The sequence below is a fragment of the Chiloscyllium plagiosum genome, chromosome 7, assembly GCF_004010195.1.
Source record: "Chiloscyllium plagiosum isolate BGI_BamShark_2017 chromosome 7, ASM401019v2, whole genome shotgun sequence".
Taxonomy (NCBI): domain Eukaryota; kingdom Metazoa; phylum Chordata; class Chondrichthyes; order Orectolobiformes; family Hemiscylliidae; genus Chiloscyllium; species Chiloscyllium plagiosum.
In genome coordinates, this window is record NC_057716.1 from 37317752 (window position 1) to 37340337 (window position 22586).

At 39.0% G+C, this 22586-nt stretch overlaps 1 protein-coding gene across 1 annotated transcript in view; it reads right to left on the reverse strand.

Annotated features, from left to right (window-relative positions):
* itgav (integrin, alpha V) overlaps window positions 1-22586 on the reverse strand; it is a 139920-nt gene that overhangs the window by 58460 nt on the left and 58874 nt on the right. Inside the window, exons 5-12 of the mRNA XM_043693448.1 lie at window positions 21039-21100; window positions 20226-20271; window positions 19797-19922; window positions 17604-17648; window positions 15118-15161; window positions 9566-9622; window positions 9413-9465; window positions 6489-6694 (exon numbers count right to left, since the gene is read on the reverse strand). Of these exons, the coding sequence (XP_043549383.1) occupies window positions 6489-6694; window positions 9413-9465; window positions 9566-9622; window positions 15118-15161; window positions 17604-17648; window positions 19797-19922; window positions 20226-20271; window positions 21039-21100 (639 nt within the window). The remainder of the gene's footprint in view (window positions 1-6488; window positions 6695-9412; window positions 9466-9565; window positions 9623-15117; window positions 15162-17603; window positions 17649-19796; window positions 19923-20225; window positions 20272-21038; window positions 21101-22586) is intronic.

The following is a 22586-nucleotide window of genomic DNA, read 5'->3' on the forward strand; positions in this document are numbered from 1 at the left end:
TTCTCGCGCATAGTGTGCTTTTGTCTAGTCTACTGAACAGGGAGCAGACTTCACAGAACACTCCGAGCCTCAGAGGAAATCAAATAACCGAACAATCAATTATTCAAACGAAATAGTGCCTGGCCATCTCGTTCGGATAATCAAGGTTCCTCTGTATATATAGAGACATATATCATGCAATTTACTTTAAAAAGTTTCAGTTTATGGAGATGAAGAAAAATCTCATTGATGGTTTATTTCTGCTTAATGCACTTATAGTCATTTTGTGACTACTTTGATATTTTGATTTGACAAAGAAAAGAAATCACTAATATGATCACTCGCAATATTAAGACGGAAGATAATAGACTGATTCTCAGACAGAACAACAGTTGCAATGGGACAAAAGGTGTCAGATTTGCAGGCTGTAGACAAAGTGAATAGACTACAGCTGGAATTCCAAATCTTGACATCTACCTTAAGACAAAGAAAAGTATTTGCACGTGACTATCAGTTATATAGATCTAGTCTGTGAAAGTGCCCACTTTCAAATATTCATCTGGCATTAAACACTCTCAGCTCATGCTGACCAACTGTCCAATAAAGGGATGAGAGCACTAAAGCATGTTGGTCCCTGCATTAATTATTGCTTTCCAGAGGGGGAAAATCAAAAGTGCAAGTTTATTTTTGAAAAATGACTAAGTCATGATATTTCATGACTTGAGTTTGAATTAATTTGTAAAATATGGCCTAACCACTAGATGACTGAAAAAAAAACTGACATGCAAAGTAAAACTAAATTTTACAAAAGAACACCCACATAAACTGGCAAAAATGACATAAGCAACATCTGTTGTGGGAAACTTCAAGATGCTAATCAGTTCAAGTATTTCTACTTTTATTGGAATGGAACCAAACTAAGCCAGTCAAGGCATCAAAAAAGGTGACTGACATGTAGAAACATTAGCATTACTCCAGATGGTCTGCCCTGGGCAGTAATCTATTCAGCCGTGCTGCATATTGCTCCCATCATTGCAACAGAATCTCCAAACAGAAATAAAAGCAAGATGTTAAAACATTTGACTGTTGAAGAGTAACCTCAAAGCAACAGCAGTTCTTTATTATTAAGCACCCAATGAGAGTACGTATTAATTCCATCATTCTGAACCAGAAGGATGAAACAAAAAATAATCATCCTGCAGGGTTTTTTTTCCGGGCCCACCTATGGGTCTCCTGAAAATGTTGTTTATCAATGTATATTATCAAGACCCACTTGTCATTCTCAAATGGCTATTTAATTCAACCTAATGGGACATCACAGTCATTCCTAATCTGTCCTCAGGCATGCTCTGAATAAAAGAAAGATTGACAATGCTTTTCTTCCCTTCTTGATCCAGGGATGTTGATGTCAATTTTAATTATATTCATAATACAATACATAACCAAAAATAGCTGCAGACTGGAAACAGTCTTTGATGATGGTGAAGAGATATTAACTGTGTTAGTCATCTTCAGACGGTCAAATTTGTTTAGTGGTTAGTTTGTTGCAGATATTTTGGAAAATCGTTGGGAAAGCTCAGCTGGCCTGGCAGGATCTGTGGAGAGAAAGAAAGGTTCTGAGGAAGAGTCACCAGACTCGAAATGTTAACTCTGATTTCTATCTACAGATGCTGCCAGACCTGCTGAGCCTTTCCAGCAATTTTTGCTTTTGGCTCTTTACGTGCTGTGCAATTCTACAAAGAAAACTGTTCCAAATGTCAGAACACTCCAAAGCGGAGAGTGGAAATAGAAAGGGGAAAATGGGAATTACAGAGGAGGAGGAGGAATGAAAGAAAGAAAACAAACAGGAGAGGAAGTAGAGGGGAGTAAGTGCAAATGGCACATCGAAACAAGAAGCCACTGAACAGAATGCATGCCTTCACCACACTGTGTTAACTCAATGTTATTACAATTACATAGTTCTTCTTTAAAGGTTTCCCCTGCCTGGTTAATGCCATGCAACCACAAAGCTGAAAAAGTAATCTTTGTATTAAAAGTTTCTATATTAGTGAAGAGGCTTCAGGCAATACACGTCCAACAAACTGCTCTGAAAATTCAAGCAGGAGAGACAACCCGCAATATTTTTCTTAAAAAGTGAATTTGCTCTGTCTCCCAAAGATGACAAAACCTTTAAACAAATCCAGGATGCAGATCTGCATTTTCAACAAAAACTAAATCAGCTCTTTCATGGGTTATACCCTATCGATGTCCCAAGTTTCACTGAAATACGTTGATTTCTACTGCAGCCAAAATCATTAACTCCATCTCATTAGTAATGGTTGCAAGATAAAAATCTGCAAAATATTCAAAAGGAAGCTCAAGTTAAAAAAGAAGAAACAGAATTTGTATTTTAATTTTCCATAGGTAGTATACCTGCAGTGGGGAATATTTTAGAATCACAAGATGAAGATAGGTACATGTTTGTTGACAAAGGGAAGGAGCAGATAATTCTATGTATGGCACATCAGAACATAGATAATTCATAATTCACAATGCTTTTGTCTTACGTTTTAATTCATGTTGGCTCATTAGTTGATTCCACATTTATCTACTTTACAAAACTAGTGACTCTAACTTAGGGCTCATTATCACTATTGGCTCAGTGTCTTCTGTTTGTTTTTCTTTGAACAGTAGAACTTTGCAGTACATGGCAAACCATGTAGAATTTAGAATTTCTTTGAGGAGCACCATGGGAAACAACAGAAATCAGAATCTTTACTTCAGCATGCCAATTGTATTTTTTGTTAGAGAAGCATCTGTCTTTCTTGCAGAGAGCTGACACTGACACAACAAGCCGGATGGTGGGTTTCTGTGCTGAAACCATTTTACATCTTGTATTGTTTGTTTTATATCAATTCATAGACTTTGTGTCTTATGCTATGGCTCAAATCTTGTCTCCCCAAAATCAATATCATCCAAAAAAAGCACTTATTATTTCTTACAGGGAATAAATACTTCATGAGTACTGCCTTGGTCCTTGTCAAACATATCCATGACAAACTATTGTAATTAAATGAAACCTCTTCCTGTTCAGCAACACCATGACATTTACCAAAAAAGCTCAAATGGGCAGGTGTTCCACAGATGTGGCCATGTTCTCATAGGAACTGAACTACTCAGGAAATGTACTAGGCCCTCTTCTGCTGATAGTTGTTTTCCAATACAAAATTAATATAGCCTTCTGCCCCCTTCAAACAAAGCTTCAGTAACTTGATGACACAGTGCTGCTTTGTGAGATGATTGATTTAGCAGGAGACCCAAAAACAACCTAAACAGGAGCCAGTTGAACATTTTCCCTCTAGCGCGCAGGCTAATCCTTGTTATGCAAAATGTTTGCTGGTTACATTTTAGGGAAAGTAGCAAGACTACTGCCCTATTGAAACATGGGTACTACTTGGTCTCAGGATATGATTTGTATTCCAAGGCTATCTTTAACATATCCAAAAGACCTGGTTTAAAATGTTATAAACCTTTGTTTTCTTTGATAAATGAAGTCAGATCTCATTGACTTGAGTATAGAAGATTTAGTATTGATCAGATCAAGGTGCTTAAAATGTTTCAGGGATTCGGCATGATAGAAATGGATGATTGCTACCTCTGGATGAGGGAATCTGAAAACCAGAACCATACCATTTAGGAAGGAAAGCAGAAAATACTCTTACACACCAAAAGATTATAAAAATCTGTAGTGTCTCCCCAAACAATTTGTGGATGTAACAAAGTAAATTTGCTTGGACGTGGTAGCAGGGTGGTATTGTCACTGGATGAATAATTCAAAGACTCAGGCTTATACCCTGGGGACACATGTTTGATTTTCACCACAGCTGATTGTGAAATTTGAATATGACTAATAAATACAGAAATAAAAGCTCGTCTAATGGTGACCACGTAACCACTGTGGATTGTTGCAAAAACTCAGTTGGTACACTCATATTCTTTAGGGAAGGAAATCTGCCATCCTTACCTGGTCTTGCCTGTGTGAACCCTGATCCACAGTAATGTGTTGACTCTTAACTAGCCTCTGAAATGGACCAGTACGCCCCTCAATTCAGGGGCAAAATTGGGAACGAGCAACCAATACTAGATTTGTCAGAGATGCCCACATCCCATCAACACAAAAAGAAATGGCGCTTTCAAAACCAAGGCTGATATATTTTTGATAGATGACGGCATTGAAGGTGTAAAAAATTAAATACAAGACTAAAAGATAATCACACTATACTTAATGAAAAAATAATAATAAACCAAAAGTCAAAAAGTGCTACCTCATATTTGTTCCTAATTCAGTTAAGCAAAGTTTTTTTAAAAAAAACTGACAGCTACAGAGTCATAGAGATGTACAGCATGGAAACAGGCCCTTCAGTCCAACTCGGCCATGCCGACCACATATTCTAAACTAATCTAGTCCCATTTGCCATATCCCTCTAAACCCTTCCTATTCATATACCCATCCATTTGCCTCTTAAATATTGTAATTGTACCAACCTCCACTACTTCCACAGGCAGCCCACTCCATACACGCGCCATCCTTTGCATGTACAAGTTGCTCCTTAGGTCCCTTTTAAATCTTTCCCCTCTCGCCTTAAACCTATGCCCTTCAGTTTTAGACTCCACCACCTCGAGAAAAAGACCTTGTCTATTGACCCTATCCATGCCCCTCATGATTTTATAAAACTCAGTAAGGTGACTTCTGCAGGTGACCTCCAATGCTGCAGAGAAAATAGTCCCAGTCTATTCAGCTATAGCTCAAACCCTCCAACCCTAACAACATCCTTCTAAGTCTTTTCTGAACATTTTCAAGTTTCACAACATCCTTTGCAGGGAGACCAGAATTGCTGTGATAGAAGTGTATATTGTCATCATGTGGAATTTGGATTTTAAATTAAATGTGTGGTTTCTGTGCTATAAAGGTAATTTTAAAAAAAATGTCAGGAAGTAATATGGAATCGTGAATTGAAGACATAATATCTAAGATGGTACGTGATGTACGTTGTACCTAGCAGCATTCCTGTGGAGCTAATTGATGAAATGCTTACAAAGTCAAACTTCTTTGACATACAAATAAAACAGACTGGTTGCCACTAACAGTTTGAATTCAGTTCAGAAGAACAATTTCATATCAGCCAGGGCTGGTTAATTTGTGAAGTCTTCACTTTGTGAGTGTTTGTGTAGAAATTTTCAAATGTCAGAATTAAAAATAAGATAGACTATCAAGAGGTCTCTATGCAGTCAGAACTGAAAATAAGTCTTTAGGGCATCAAGACAGGGCAGGGTCATTCAGTGAAAAATTAAAATATTACTAACACAAAGTCCTGGAGAAACTCAGTAGGTCTGGCAGCATCTATGGAGAGAAATAGAGTTAGCATTTTGAGTCTTGTATGACTTCTTCAGAACTGAAGAGTTACCAAAAAAGCGTTACATTAGAAGTGACATTTTACTGAATTTGAGTATCTGGAAGAGCTATTGGTGGGAAATGGTTTATACGTTGCTTTGCTGTTTATGTTAAAATATTTATAAACTTATAAATGTTTACAGTTCATTTTTTCTTCTTTTGTATAATAAACCTGTGCTGTTTTTTTGAAAGAACATTGGCAGCATTGTGAGTAAACATTCCATCATGAACCACCATGCTAATCAACTGCAAAAATGAAACTGATGCTCTAGTTAAACCAAGATTCACTCGGACCTGACTTGTCCAGTATTACCATCAGTTGAAATCATAATAATCGATGGCCAGGAATTATGTTTGTACTTATTGTACAATGACTTTCAATAACATTGCTTTTTCAGGAACAAGAACACACAATGTAAAATATGGAACATCCCTCCTCTTGATTAATATTTGACCAATGAATATTTCTTTCACACCATTTAAAAGGAGTCACCATATCTGAGCAGTATCAGCCTGCAATGAGCCAAGGACAGCCTGGGCAGTAAGATCCTTGTGTACATCTAGGTTTTAATGGGATGGTTAGCTCAGCTGATTGGAAGGCTGCTTTGCAATGCAGAGTGATGCCAACAGCTTGGGTTCAATTTCCATGTTGGCTAAGGTGACCATAAAGGACTCTCCTTTTCAACTTCTCCCTTTGCCTGATGCGTGGTGACCCTTAGGTTAAACCAATCAACTCTCTGTAATGAGACAGTAGCCCTACAGTCTGGTATGGTGACTTCACCTTGTACAAATGGTTCATAGCCTGCTCCTTGGATTTTTCAACCACCAGGTCAAGTGCAAACATACCACCAGGGCAGACCAATAGAATAAAAAGCCTGGTTTCCTAAAACAAAGGAGGAAAGATCTGATAAACCCATTCTTTTTTTGAATATCACTTACTCCAAGAGGATTATGTAATACGTGACACTTTCATTAGCATATACATCTGAAAAGCTGTATGTAAATCAGTTAAGGTCTATTCACACTATTTTGCCACTAAGCAATGTAATTAAACAGCAAATAAATAAAAGTGACACACCATTATAGCCATCTTGATCAACATCTCCGAGAGGTGCAATTGAAGACCCAAACCTGGCATACGTCTCTGTGCCAGTCAGCTTCAGGGCATCTGTAAAGCTAAATGGTGACTTTTGTAGATAAACATACACCTGGCCCACTTCTCTATACTTCCCATCAGAACCACGAACCATAAAAAGAGGTGCTCCAATCAAAAGGTCATCAAGTCTAAAAGACAGATCATCAGCATTATAAGTTGTAGCAGAATTGGTTGCTTAAAGATTTACAAATGTAGCTCCAAACAAACAATTATATCCAATATGCTTATAAACAAGAACAATTTTGTCATTAGATTAGATTCCCTACAGTATGGAAACAGGCGCTTCAGCCCAACAAGTCCACACAGACCCTCCGAACAGCAACCCACCCAGATCCATTCCCCTGTCTAATGCACCTAACACTATGGGCAATTTGGCATTGGCAATTCACCTGACCAGCAGATCTTTGGATTGTGGGAGGAAACTGGAGCACCCGGAGGAAACCCACACAGACACGGGGAGAATGCACAGATTTCACACAGTCACTCGAGGCGGGAATCAAACCTAGGTCCCTGGTGCTGTGAGGCAGCAGTGCTAACCACTGAGCCACCATGTCATCATGGTAGCTTGTGGTCTCCATCACTTGAATTATGTCAACCAAAAGTAATTTAGTAATAGCACTGAGCTAATCAATGAACTGCAAAGAATTCACAGATTTTATTTTGTGGAATATAACCACTAGATATTCTTAATTATCCTCATGATGACTGTAAGAGTCCCGAGCAATGATCCTTCTGTTCTTATGAAAATGAGGCTATTTGGTGTCAGAGAATATTAAATTAGTGCTGGTTCCTATTACTAAATGTCAGTACATTTATAGTCTTCAACAAGCACACTGGTCAGGTTCAGGAATTCCAACTGATATTTCTCATTCATACATCAGATAAACAGAGACTTCTGCCATGACTGAAGCGAAGTTCAATTGAAATGTTTCTCCTGTTAAAAATCTTCCAACTGATACCTACATTAAAATTAGCAGTCAAACTGAACGAACATAGTAAACTTCAAATTTGCGATATGGAGATGTTTTTGAAATTTCCTGTTAAGAGATCATTGCTACTGAAGTTCATATTTTTTCAGATGTGAAGGTGTTAATCTTTTAAAATGAACTTCTCTCCTCTTCTGAAGGCACTGCCTCTTTACCATAAGCAACAACTAAAATTAATTTTTAAAGGTCCTTTGAGATGCCCTTTGATTCAAGGCAGCACTGATTATATCTCCTTATATTTGTTATTTACCAATTCAGGCAAGTCTTCCTATTCTAATTTGCTGTAATGATATTTTTACTAATTTGCTGATTATACTATAAACCATAGAATCTGATAGTGATTGGTACTCCCCACAGCCTAGAAGGATGTGGATTGTCACATCTCCCATCAGCAAATCACAGAGTCAAGGATTTTTTTTAAACTGATGTCAGACAATCCCACAATACCAGCTAGTTTTAACAGTTCATGTCTTAGTGTGGTTCTTGACCCTCAAATTCAGCTGCTAATCCTAATCTTGAATTAAATTTGACCAATTTAAATTCAGTTTTTGAATACTGGTTGAAACGCAAACAAATAGCTAAAGAAACTATCTGTTCCTCAGAAGAACTGTCACTGGGATAGAAACAGTTTTCTCTCCACAGATGCTGCCGGATCTGCAGAGTTTCTCCAGCTATCTCTATTTTCATTTCAGATTTCCAGCATCCATAGTTCCTTGTTTTTGAATAAAATTTGTTTGCATAAATCAGAGCAGGAGTTGGCCAGCCAACTCTTGGTCCTCCTCTGCCATCTGATAAGATAATGGCTGATCAGATTGTGGCCTCAAGTTCAATTTTCTTGTCTCTGCCTTCTATGACCTTTTGACTCTGATATCATTGAAGAATCAAACTCATCCTTAAAACTATTCATTGACGCTGCCTTCACAGCTCTCAGGGAAGAATATTCCACAGTCAATCCTTGTAGAGAAAAAAAAATCCTCATCTCCACCCTAATTGAGCCCTTATTTTTTAAAGTGTGCCGTTTAGTTCTATTCTCCCCGACACAGAGAAACATCCTTTCAGCACCCACACTATCAATTCCCCACAGAAGTGTATATGTTTCAATAAAAGCACCCCTCATTCTTATAAATTTCCATAGATACAGGCCCAACCTGTCCAATCCTTTCTCCCAAATTAAACCCTTCATCCAGGAATCAGTCAAGTGAAGTTCCTCTGAACTGCTTCAGATGCTATTGTATCCTTTCTCAAATAAGGAAAACACAATTGTTAACCATACTCCAGATAATCTCTCGGCAACATCATTTACAATTATAGTAAAATTTTCCAACAATAAATTACAACATTCCATTTGCCTTTCTAATAATTTACCGTATCTCCCCATTAATCTTTCGAGATTCAAGTGCAAGGCCCCTCAATCCCTCTATACCAGAGTTTTTGAGATTCTTCTCCACTAAATTAATACAGCTTTCCTATTCGGCCTGTCAAAGTGGACGACTTCACATTTTCCCATATCATACTTTGTCTGCCTTACTTTTATCCATTCATCTAAACTTTTGTAGACTCTTTACGTCCATCTCACAATTTACTTTCTTACCCTGCATTGATATTCTAATTAGAACTTATTATTTCAATGCATTTTCAATAAACATTTAAAATGAAAAAAAAAGGAAAAATTAAAAATAGCTCATGTAATAATTCACAACTCATCAATTAATTTTGCCCTTCAAGTTCAAATGAACAAATTAACAGTCACACTCAAATGGTTAGTCTGACTCTGGAAGAAAACATGTTTAAACAATCAGCCAGAAAAGTTCTTCAATATGTTTTCCCAAATTTGCTTGCTCCCAGCCTTCACCCCCTTACCCATCACTGTTGAGATCAGTAACCGCAACAGAATAACCAAAGTATGCAGCCATCTGTGAAAATAACATAATCTCAGTCATCCATTCTCTCTATTGGTAATCAAATATGTTAAAATACACAAATTATTTATTAATACACTGCTGAAACATTTACCTGTTCCCCAGTAAAATTGTGGAGGGATTCCATATTCGCTCCATTTAAAATAGTAACCTGTCAATAATAAATACATGTAATACATCAAAACACAAAAAAATCAAGTAAAACTGGATGATTCCTGTTATGTCATTAACTTTTGAAACAGATGATCCATACTGTCTCACTTGAGTCACAAGGCCGTGACTTCACTTCACATTCTAGGATTGGAATGATCTGACAATTCAGTGCAGCACTAAATTGGGTGCTATGTTGTCAAGAGGTGCTGTTGTTTTCCTGTGTAAGATAATTAACCGATGTCCTATCTACTCATGATAAAAGATTGCCCTCCAATACTTGAAAGAGTTCAGGTATCCCAACCAACCTTACTTCCTTCATCAGCACTCAAATTGTCATTGACTGACTGTGTTTGACATCTGAAAGTTGTTGCAATTTTTTAAAAAATCACTTTTGTTTGCCAAAATAGTAATAATTGTGACGTTCTTAGATGCATTCTCAAAGCACCATATTATGACATATAAAAAGTGAATTTGCTAGTAATAAAAAGATAAAGTCGCTATAGTCCCAGGGGACAGTAAGATTGCTTGATGGACTGGTTTAACCAGAGGGCTGTGAAATTATAAACTTCTTTAGAGATTGTCAAAAAAAAACAAACAAAGTTCTTTATGCAGTTTTACAGCTGAGCTGGGGAAATCTCATTATCAAAACTATACACAGCAGCTTGGAGTGGTCAGTGATTTCACAGCCTCACCAGTTAAATGTTTAATTTTAAGATTTATATATCTTACCATAGTTGTTTTTGTGAATCAATAATAGTTAGTAGAGTGAGTGTTTATTTTTTACGTTTTACTGAGATCTGCCCCTTGATTGAATTTTTCACATAAAAGATAGGTACTAAGTTATCCTAGAGCAGTGTTCTTGACTGTGCTAACACTGAGTTTTTGAGAAAGTCTGTAGCGATTGTTTTTTGGATATATTCTCAGTCTGTAGATTGCTTAAGGTGCAGAGTGATGTGTTCTTCCTGTTGGATGTAGGAGATTAGGGAGAATTTCAATGTGTCTGGAGATTATGTCTGCAGCAAGTGTGTTTGGCTGTGAATCCTATTGAATTGCATGGATCGTTGGAGTGGCAGTTAGAGGCAATGAGGAATTTACAGGAGCTGGGGGTGTGATGGATAGAGGCTTCAGGAATGTAGAAAAACTGCAGATACGGTCAGGTAGAAAGGTTACCATGAGGAAAGGTAAGAGAGGTGAGCAAGTAATGCAGGAGTCTCCTGTGGCTATTCCCACCTCAAAAAATTATGCTGTTTTGGATAATTTTGGGAGTGATGGTCTCTTAGGGGAATATAACCAGACAACCAGATTTCTGTTACCAAGACTGATGAAAGGAGGGGTATGTCAGGTTCCAAGTGATTGATTGTAGCAGGGAACTCTCTAGTCAGAGGCACAGGCAGATATTTCTGTGGCCAAGTGAGAAATCAGAATGGTGTGTTGCCTCCCTGGAACCATGGGTCAAGGATGTCTCGGAGAGAGTACACAATATTCTCAAAGGGGAGAGGGATCAGTAGGTCAGTGTAGACATTAGGACAATGAGGTAGGTAGAGAAAGGGACAAGGTTAGATTAGGTTACATTACAGTGTGGAAACAGGCCTTTCAGCCCAACAAGTCCACACCGACCCGCTGAAGCGCAACCCACCCATACCCCTACATTTACCCCTTACCTATCACTACGGGCAATTTAGCATGGCCAATTCACCTGAACTGCACATATTTGTGGCGGTGGGAGGAAACCGGAGCACCCGGAGGAAACCCACGCAGACACGGGGAGAACGTGCAAACTCCACACAGTCAGTCGCCTGATGCGGGAATTGAACCCGGGTCTCTGGTGCTGTGAGGCAGCAGTGCTAACCACTATGCCACCGTGCCGCCCTGAGGTTGTGCAGAGACAATGTAAGAAATTAGGCTGGAGGTTAAAAGGAAGGTGTTTGAGGGTAGTAATATCTGGATTACACCCAGTAGCGTGTGCGAGAGTAGAAATAAGAGCAGATAAAGGCGTGGCTGAGGATCTAGTGCAGGAGGCAGGGATTTACAGTTTTGCATCAGTGGGATCTCTTCTGGGGTAAAGTGAACTATATAAGAAGTAAGGGTTGCATCTAAATTGGAAGGGAACCAATATCCAGCAGGGAGATTTGTTAGTGTTACGAAGGCTTTAAACTAATGGGCGTTGATTTGGTGATGGTGGTGGGGGTCAAGGGGTGGTGGTGGTAGTCCAAAGTAATAGAAAAGAGACAAGTCTGAGGCTTGTAAGTCTGAGTTGAGTTGAGCAAGTCAAACAAACAGTCAGGGCAGAAAATGTGGTGCTGGAAAAGCGCAGCAGGTCAGGCAGCATCCAAGGAACAGGAGAATCGACCTTTCGGGCATAAGCTCTTCTTCAAACAGTCCTCACTTTCTCCTCAAACAGTCAGGGCAGGCAAGAGCAAGGTAGAGATCAAGGTAAGACTGATAAATTAAACTGCATTTATTTCAATGCAAGGTAAGGCAGATGAACTTGGGTCATGGTTAGGAATATGGGACTGGAATGACATAACTGTTACACAAATGTGGCTCAGAGAGGGGCAGCTTAATGTTCCAGGGTATAGATACTTCAGAAAGGACAGATTTGGGGAGGAGGGGGTGCAAGGGAGGACAGGGAGTGGTATTTTTGGTTAAGGATAACATTACAGCGAGACAGGGAGGATATTCCTAGAAGTATGTCCATGGAAATTATTTGGGTGGCACTGAGAAATAAGAAAGGAATGATCACCTTATTGGGATTGTATAACAAATTTCAAAATAGTTAGCAGGAAATAGAGAAGCAAATGTGTAAAGAAATCTCAGATATCTGTAAGAATAATAGGGTGGTAATAGTCAGGGATTTTAAGTTTTCAAACATAGATTGGGACTGCCATTGCGTTAAGGGCTTCTATGGAGAGGAATTTGTTAAGTGTGTAAAAGAAAATTTTCTTATTCAGGTGCATGTGTGGAATGGGCTGCTAGAGGAAGTGGCGGAGGCTAGTACAATTGTAACATTTAAAAAGGCATCTGGATGGGTAAATGAATAGGAAGGGTTTGGAGGGATATGGGCCAGGTGCTGGCAGGAGACACTAGATTAGGTTGGGATATCTGTTCGGCATGGATGAGTGGGACCGAAGGGTCTGTTTCCATGCTGTACAACTCTCTGACTCTATATGGATGTGCCTACTGGAGAAGCAGTAAACTTGACCTTCTCTTTGGTAATAAGATGGGGCATGTGACATAGGTGTCAGTGGGAGCACTTTGGGGCCAGCGATCATGATTCTATTAGTTTTAAAATGGTTATGGAGAAGGAATAGACCAGATTTATAAGTTAAAGTTCTAAACTGACGAACATCAATTTTGATGGTATTAGGCAAGAACTTCCAAAAGTGACTGGGGGAGGCTATTTGCAGTTAAAGAGATGATTGGAAAGTGGAAGGTTTTCAAAAATGAGATAACAAGAATGCAGAAACAGTACATTCCTAATAGGTGAAAGGCAAGGCTGGTAGGTGTAGGGAATGCTGGATGCCTAGAGAAATTGAGGCTCCAATCAAGAAACAGAAGGAGGAATAGGTCAGGTACAGACAACTAGGATCAAGTGAATCCCGAGAGGAGTATAAGGGCAGTACGAGTATACTCAAAAGGGAAATCAGGAGGGCAAAAAGAGCACATGAGATAGTTTTGGCAACTAGGGTTCAGAAGAATACAAAGAGATTCTACAAATACATTAAGTTAAAAAGAGTAAATGGAGAGAATAGAGCCCTTTTAAAGATCAACAAGGCTATCTCTGTGTGGAATCACAGGAGATTGGTGAGATCCTAAACAAGTATTTGCTGTGAAGACAGATATGAAAGCTAGAGGACTTGGGGAAATAAATAATGACATCTTGAAAAAAGTGTCCATATTACAGAGGAGGTGGTAGTAGATGTCTAAAAATGCATAATGGTGGATAAATCCCCAGGACTTGATCAGGTGTACCTTAGACCATTGTGGGAAGCCCTTTGCTGAGTTATTTGTATCATGGATAGCTACAGGTGAGGTGCCGGAAGACTGGAGGTTAGCTAACGTGGTGCCACTATGGTGTGCAGGCCATTGGAGGCGATTCCGAGGGACAGGATTTATATGCATTTGGAAAGGTGAGGATTGATTAGGGAGAGGGAACAATGGCTTTGTGAGTGGGAAATTGCATCTCACTAACTTGATTGAGTTTTTTGAAGAAGTGACAAATAAGATTGATGAAAGCAGAGTAGTAGAAATTGTCTATATGGACTTCTGCAAAGTTCTGCATGGTAGACTGGTTATCAAGGTGAGATCACATGGAATTCAGGGAGAGCTAGCGAACTGGATGCAAAACTGGCTTGAAGGTAGAAAACAGAGGGTGGTGGTGCAGGGTTGTTTTCCAGACTGGTGATCTGTAACCAGTGTTGTGCCACAAGAATAGGTGCTGGGTCCACTGCTTTTCATCATTTATACAAGTGATTTGGAAGTTTGCAGATGACACCAAAATAGCAGTGGATAGTGAAGAAAGTTCAGATGGGTCACTGGCCAAGGGGAAACAGGTGGAGTTTAATTTAGATAAATGTGAAATGTTGCATTTTGGTAAGGCAAATCAGGACAGTTATTGGTAGGGTCTTAGAGAGTGTTGCTGAACAAAGGGAGTGGGGATGCAGGTTCTTAGTTCCTTGAAAGTGGAGTTGTAGATAGACAGGGTGGTGAAGGTGGTGTTTGGTATGCTTACCTTCATTGGTCAGTGCATTGGGTATAGGAGTGGGGAAGGCACTTTTAGAATATTGCATTCAATTCTGGTCTCCCTGCTATAGGAAGGATGACATTAAACTTGAAAGGATTCAGAAAATATTTCCAAGGATGTTATTGGGATTGGACGGTTTGTACTATAGGGAGAGGCTGAATAGGCTGGGTTTTTTTTTTCCCTGGAGCATTGGAGGCTGAGGAGTGATCTTAGAGAGGTAAGTAAAATCATCAGGGACATGGATGGGTTAATAGCAGAGATCTTTTCCCCAAGGAAGGAGAGTTAAAAACTAGAGGGCATAGGTTTAAGGTGAGAGGGGAAAGATTTAAAAGGGACCTGAGAAGGAATTTTTTCATGCAAATGGTGGTGCGTGTATGGAATGAGGAACTGGTGGAGGCTGGTACATTTACAACATTTAAAAAGCATCTGGATGGATATATGAATAGGAAGGGATATGGGACATATCTACCAAATGGGATTAAATCAGTTTAAGATATCTGGTCAGCATGGACAGAAGGGGCTCTTTCTGTGCTGTATAACTGGATGACTGTATGAAGAGAGGGGAGAGGTTAGGAGGGAGAGTTCCTCATGGTAACCACAGTTGGTGCAGGAATTGAACCCATGTTGTTGGCTTCGCTCCGTATTGCAAACTAGCTGTCCTGTCAACTGAGCTAATCAGTTATTTTCTAGTAATCATAATTATTTAGAACATTCCTGAAATACTGATATATAAAATAAGCACTTCTTACATAGCCTAAGGACTTTGCTCCTCTTGGGATGCCAGTTACAAAATCTAAAAGAAAAAGAATTTATATACACAGTACAGAATGTTTGCATACTAACATATTACACCACACAATGACAGTATAAAGACTTAGCTCACAATCTCTCATTTAATCTCCTGCTTCTATCTACCAATACATCTGTTATAGGTATAATCGCACCACCGCCAATTTTACTTCTTGATATCATTAACAGGTCACTGAGTCCAGAAGGAAGTCCACGTTGTTCAATATTTTAAATGGACATACTTGGAAAAGAATGTTCATTTTCAGTGGCACAAAGTACCTCAGTTCAAAAGTGAGAATGGAGAGCTAATAATGGGAAACAGGAAAATAACAGAAGTGTTGAACAATATTGAACAGAGATACTGGATGTGTTGGTTATAAATCTTCCAAAATTGTCTGGATTCTGGAAAGGTCCCAGGAGATAGAAAACCAAAAATGGAACACATCTGTTCAAGAACATCAGGAGCCAGAAACAGGGGGAGAAAAAAAGAGCCAGTGTGCCTAACCTCTATGATACAGACTATGTTTCAATCATTGAGAAGATAATCACTGGATATATAGAAAATCATATTCTAACCAAATACATTCAACATAGTCTTGTGAAAGGAAAACGGTGTTTGGCTAATATCTTTGTATTTGGACTTCCAAGAGGCATATCAAAAGGTGCTATGTGAAAAGTAGACACATAAAAAGTTACTCCAAATAATAAGAGCTCATGTGCTCAGGCTAACATGTTACAATGGACAGAACACTGTTTGGTTAACAGGAAGCAGAGCTTCTGAATAAATAGGAATTTTCCATTTGGCAAACTCATGCATATGAACATGCATAAGCATACAAATTAGGAGCAGTGTTTGACCATTTGATTTGACCTCAAGCCTACTCTGTCATTCTATAAGAGAACGACTGATCTGATTCCAACACATTTTTGCTCACTCCCTATTATCTTTCACCCATTTGCTTATCAAGAAACTTTGTTTTAATTCACTCATGGGGTGTGGGTGCTGCTGACTGGGCCAGCATTTGTTGCATATTCCTAGCTGCTTTTGAGAAGGTAATGGTGAGCTGCTTTCTTGAATCCTGTGGCCCTATTTGCCTCTGCTTCAAAATATTCAAGGACTCGGTTTCCACAAGCATCTGTAATACTGAGTGCTACAGGGATCAGTGTTGGACCTCAATAATTACTAATCTATGTTAGTGACTGACAAGAAAGGGCAGAGTGTATGGTTCCTAAATCATGATAAAGATAGGTAGGAAAGAAAAGTTGTGTGGTGAACAAAGTGAGACTGCAAATGAATTTAGATAAATTAAATGAGTGGGCAGAAATTCTATAGATGGTGTATAATGCGAACTTCTCCACTTTCATCAGGAAGAACAGAAAAGCCAAATATTACTTAAATAGAGAAACCGCAGAAGAGAAATCAGGGGTTTCTGATAGATGAAGCTAGCTTTCAGTTACAGTAAGTAATTAGGAAGTCAAACAAAATGCAGACCTTCATTTCAAGCTGAATAATGTTTAAAAGCAGAAGTGCTAATACAGTTCTATAGGGCCTTAATAAGACCACAACTGTAAGTATTGTTTCCAGATTTGGTCTCTTTTCTTCAGGGATATAAGTGCATTCAAAGCAATTCAGGGAAGGTTCACACTATTGATTCCTGCAATGAAGGGATTTTCTTCTGAAAGGAAGGTTGAGCAGGTCAGGCCTATACTTATTGAAGTTCAGAAGAATGAAAAGAGCATTTTATTGAAATAAAAGATTCTGAGGTACACTTGACAGGGTAGATGTTGAGACGCTGTTTCTTCTTGCAGGGTAATCAAGGAATACAGTTTAAAAGTAAGAGGTTTGCTATTTAAGATGAATGCAAGGAGGAGTTTCTTCTCTCAGAGAGTTTTGAGAGTCTGCGTAGTTCTTTGAACCTAGCTAGCAGTGGTGGCTGCGACATTGCATATGTTCAAGACTAAATTAGGCAGATTTTTAATCAGCAAGGGAGTCAAGGATTATGGTGGCCAGGCAAAAGCGTGGAGTTAGGGCCAGAATCAGACCAGCCGTCAGCTTATTAAATATCAACGTAGGCTCAAAAGGGCCAAGTTGCCTACACCTGCTCCTGGTTCTTATTTTCTTAAGATATGAATTGCAATACATTACATTCTCCTCTGGCAAGCAGAGATTTGATCTAAAATTTTGTAATCATCTTTTAATCTCTGTTAAGAGAGTGGAGACAGAAATCAGGAGAAAACAAACTTACAACGTTTCTCTCCTTTCCGATAGGGGGACACAGGGGTCAGTTACATTCCCCTTACTGCGTCATAGACAATGCATTGCCATTGAATCAATTCCATCATCTTCCTGAGTTTAGGGTGAGGGCAACTAATGGTGTTGTGAACCATTAAAACAAAGATATTGTTACCTTCTCACTGTCGTTAAATATTCAGGATCATCACTTACCTTCTACTGAATCTTTGCTAAAGTTTCCAACAGCAACTGAATAGCCTAATAAGAAATGGCAATGTTTAGAAGATTGGCCAAAGTTGATGCCTGAACATTGTGTATCAAAGACTGCAAATTTATCAAACACTTCTCATTTGATGAAACTATTGTATGTACAATCAATATTGTGCTCAGAAACATTTCAGGCTCCTCTTGATAACTTGGCTTTATATATGACAGTACTCAGAGTCATAGAGATGTACAGCATGGAAACAGACTCTTCAGTCCAACCCGTCCATGCCGACCAGATATCCCAACCTAATCTAGTTCCACCTGCCAGCACCTGGCCGATATCCATCCAAACCCTTCCTATTCATATACCTATCCAGATGCCTCTTAAATGTTGCAATTGTACCAGCCTCTACCACTTCCTCTAGCATCTCATTCCATGCACGTACCACCCTCTGCGTGAAAAAGTTACCTCTTTGATCTCTTTTATATCTCTCCCCTCTCATCCTATGCCCTCTAGTTCTGGACTCCCCGACCCCAGGAAAAAGGCTTTGTCTATTTATCTTATCCATGTCCCTCATGATTTTGTAAACTTCTATAAGATCAACCCTCAGCCTCCGACGCTCCAGGGAAAACAGCCCGAGCCTATTCAATCTCTCCTTATAGCTCAAATCCTCCAACCCTGGCAACATCCTTGTATATCCTTCAAGTTTCACAACATCTTTCCAATAGGAAGGAGACCAGAATTGCATGCAATATTCCAAAAGTGGCCTAACCAAAATCCTGGACAGCTGCAACATGACCTCCCAACTCTGACCAATAAAGGAAAGCTTACCAAACGCCTTCTTCACTATCCTATCTATCTGCGCCTGCACTTTCAAGAAGTTATGAACCTGCACTCCAAGGTCTCTTTGTTCAGCAACACTCCCGAGGACCTTACCATTAAGTGTACAAGTCTTGCTAAGATTTGCTTTCCCAAAATGCAGCACCTCACATTTGTCTAAACTAAACTCGAAGGGATACTTGCTACAGACGTATTACAAATCCAACAACTGTTGTTTTCGAAGATCAAACATATAAAATCACAGATGAAAAACTATTACATATCACACCTTTTCTGATTATGATTTAAAAACTCTTAATCATCGAATTTTGGACAAACATGTGTCTTGCTTAGAAACACAATATTCTGGATGTAGGTTTTCTCGCTGTGTTGGAAGGATCATTTTCAGATGCTTCATGATTTAGGTAACATCTTCAGTGGGCCTCCAGAGACACAGTTGGCACCATGTTAGCCAACCTCCAGTCTTCCAGCACCTCACTTGTGACTACTGATGTTAAAACTATCTCAGCAATAAGCCCAGCAATTATTTCCCTAGCTTCCCACAGAGTTCTAGGATGCATCTGATCAGGTCCTGGGGATATATCCACATTTATGCAGCACCTCCTCCTCTGTAATATGAACATTTTTCAAGATGTCACAATCTATTTCCCAAAATTATATCTTCCATGTTCTTCTCCACAGTAAACACTGATGCAAAATACTCATTTAGTATCTCCCCCTTCTCCTGCGGCTCCACACAAAGATCAGCAAGGCAGCCTGAGGGGGCCTGTTCGCTCCCTAGTCACCCTTTTGTCCTTAAATGTATTTAGAGAACCCCTTTGGATTCTCATTAACCCTATTTGCCAAAGCTATGGCCTACACCAGCCATGGCACCAGCAGGCCCTACACCATTGCGCTTTGGAGATCTGGAGCTGCCAGTATCAGATTGGATAGCTACTCACATCAGGTTGGCAGTACTTCCTCTGGGTCTACAATTCTGGCAGGGAGCGATCTAGCAGCCAATCAGGTGCTTGATCACCGGAAGGTCCAGCATGCTTTCTCACCCTCTCCTGAGGCACAATTAAAATAAAACCTCAAAAGTGTCCTCGAAATTCAAAAGATTTTCTTTTGATGTTCAAAAATTTTGTTTCGATGTTCTGCTGATTCCAATCCTATTCCTACAGCGGATGCAATACTGGCCTTTCCTGTCTTGGTAAAAATGTTCCCAACAGCTATCAATTCTAATACAACGTCAAATCAACCTGCTGTAAGATCTTCATTTTGAAATTATTTTAAATTGTACAAGTTTAAAAAACCCATTGTTAAGCTCAATCATATTTGCTCTAGCAGTGTTATTTGAAAAGTAAGGCCCAACTTACCAAGGTAGCTGTCATCAAATGCAGCATTCGCTCCACGAGTTGAAACTTGACGGGAATATGTTGTGATAATCTCTGATGAATTGTACATTGTCACAATTTCCTGAATTTCATCAGAGATTAATTGACCTGCAGAATTATAAAATTTACGAATGAACAATACACAAAAATTCTTCAGCACTACATCAAAACAGCTACAAAATCTAATTAAATACTTAATACAGTAAATCTGTATTAATATCTATAATATTACTTTAAGAAAATATACTTTTTCCATGATTTTTAAAAGTTAGGTTATATATTAAAATCATGCCTCAAGCAAGAAAACAAACCAAATCAGATCAATAGTAAATAGTCAATAAAGCAATTAGTTTCGGTCTACACCTCAAATGTACAATGTTTTATTATAACAAAGCAGTATTGTAGTTTTACCTTGCCAATAAAAGCTTCCCGGTCCCCCAAGAACCACTCTACCAGCCTATAATTTGTAAAGGAATAAAGACAAACACTGAGATCTGTTCTTTTAAACAGCTATTATCATGCGATATTACACAATTAAATACTCCTGGCAGGGCACATGCCTTACTGTCTGAGGCAAAAGATAGTTTTATCGTTTGAATATGGCTTCAAGCTTATAGAAGAAAAGTAACATTGTGATGAATAATCTCAATTTATAGCACTTAATCTGCAATCAAAAATATTAAACTGGACCCTCAGTCAATAAATGAAGAGAGAAGAATCATAATGGGGAATTTCCAGATGCAATTCTTGGAAGATATCATGTTAGTTAATATGAAGAATGAAATCCAATTTTTCTGGGAAGCAAAACCAGATGGTAAACAATTATTGTTTATTATTGACGGATTCTGTGTGATATAATGGAAACCCACTGATGGTAAATAAAGTTTGAAAAGTTTGCAGAGTCAAAACAAATGCTTGATGTAGACATATAAAAATATTGATACAAAAAAAAAAGTGGCTGCAGGAAGGAAACTGTTACAGAGAGGAAGCCAATGCAGACATAAGCTTTCTCACACAGACAAATCATGAAATTAAAAAAACTCAATGAGAAAGTCACGCTTGTGAGGCAACTTATATGCATTTGGCAAATATTGCTCATAATTGTTTGAAAGGATCACCTATGCTGAGTCAGAAATTACTATATAAAAGATGCACTTCATTTTATGGGCTTAATCAGATTTAGCCAAAATGCATTTAAAATGAAAAAACATATTCTGACCATACCCCTGTAAGGTCAATGCTGAAACCTCCTTGACAAAATCCTTGACCATCAGCTCCAGTTTTACCTTAGAAAAAGAAAAACATGAGGCATGCGTTATTGTTGAGATATGCTTTTAAAATGATTTCATGGTGCTAACATTACTTTTTCACTGAAAGGGCAGGGTAACATGAATGGGGAAATACATTCTTTTGGATAGTATCAACAGTTAAAATGCTGAAAATTTGGAAAGTGAACCCAAGTCACCACAAACCCTCCCACTTCCAATTTTAATGAAAAGCCATCACTGGAGGCAGTTGGTGGACAACCTTTTAAAACGAGGTGCCTATTCCATTTCATTTTTTTAAGTTTCTGGGATAAAAGAAAACTGGAAAAAATACTAGCAAAGTCTCTTTATTGCTGATCTCATGGACCAAGAGAAGCAGGAGTATTGCTCCAGGACTAGCATTTAACCTTTTAAACTGCATCCTCCCCGATCTTTCAAAATACCCTCACTCCTCCTTCCTCCCACCTTCTCTGCCTCCCCCCACCATGCAAGAATGCCATAATTTCCCAATTTCCTGCCTTTGGAACAACTAAACATTTTTATGTGTATATAGACAGCCAGATAGACAATGTCAATACCTCACACCCATCAAGATCACTTCTTAAATGGAGGCCTCCAATAGTTGACCAAACAAAAAAAGGTTTACGCTGTGAGTAAAAGAGAAGGCGTGCTACACTGTCACAGGTACCATCTTTCAGTGGAGAAGTTAAACAAGGCCTAGTTTACTTTCCGAAAGGGATGCAAATGATCCTATTACACTATTTCAAACAGAATATTGCCATTGACCAGGCCAACATTCTTCAAATCAATAACATTTAAACAGATTATTTGGTCATTATCACACACTACATTGTTTTAAATTTATATTATTCTTTCACAGGACATATTCATTGCTGGCTGGGACAGCATTTATTGCCCATCCCTAACTCCCTTTGAAAGGTGCTGGCGAGCTGCCTTCTTCAAGTCCTGGAGCCAATGAGGGGTAGGAACACCTACAGTGCTGTCAAGAAGTGAGTTCCAGGATTGTGCCCCAGCACCAGTCAAGAAGCAACAACATAACTCCAAAACAGTTGGTGTGTGGCTTGATGGGATCTAGCAGGTTGTGGTGCTCCCATGCATCTGCCCATCTTGGGCTGAGATTGTCATTTGAAAGATACTATCTCAGGAGCCTTAATGAAATGCTATGGTGAATCTTGTAGATGGTATGCATTGCTTTCACTGTATGTTTCTTGTGGAAGGAATAAATCTTTAAGGTGGTGGATGGGGTACCAATCAAGTGAGCTACTCTGTCCTGGATGGGGTCCTGCTTGTTGAATATCAATGGAGCTGCATCCATCCAGCCAAGAGAAAGAGGTTTTGATGCCACTCCTGAGTTGTGCCTTGTCAACATATTTTGGGTGTCAGGAGGGGAGTCATCTACCACATAATTCTGACCTTCTCAACTATTTTTGTAGCCACAGTAATTACATGACTGAGTAATGAAAACTCCCAGGATGTTGAAAGTGAG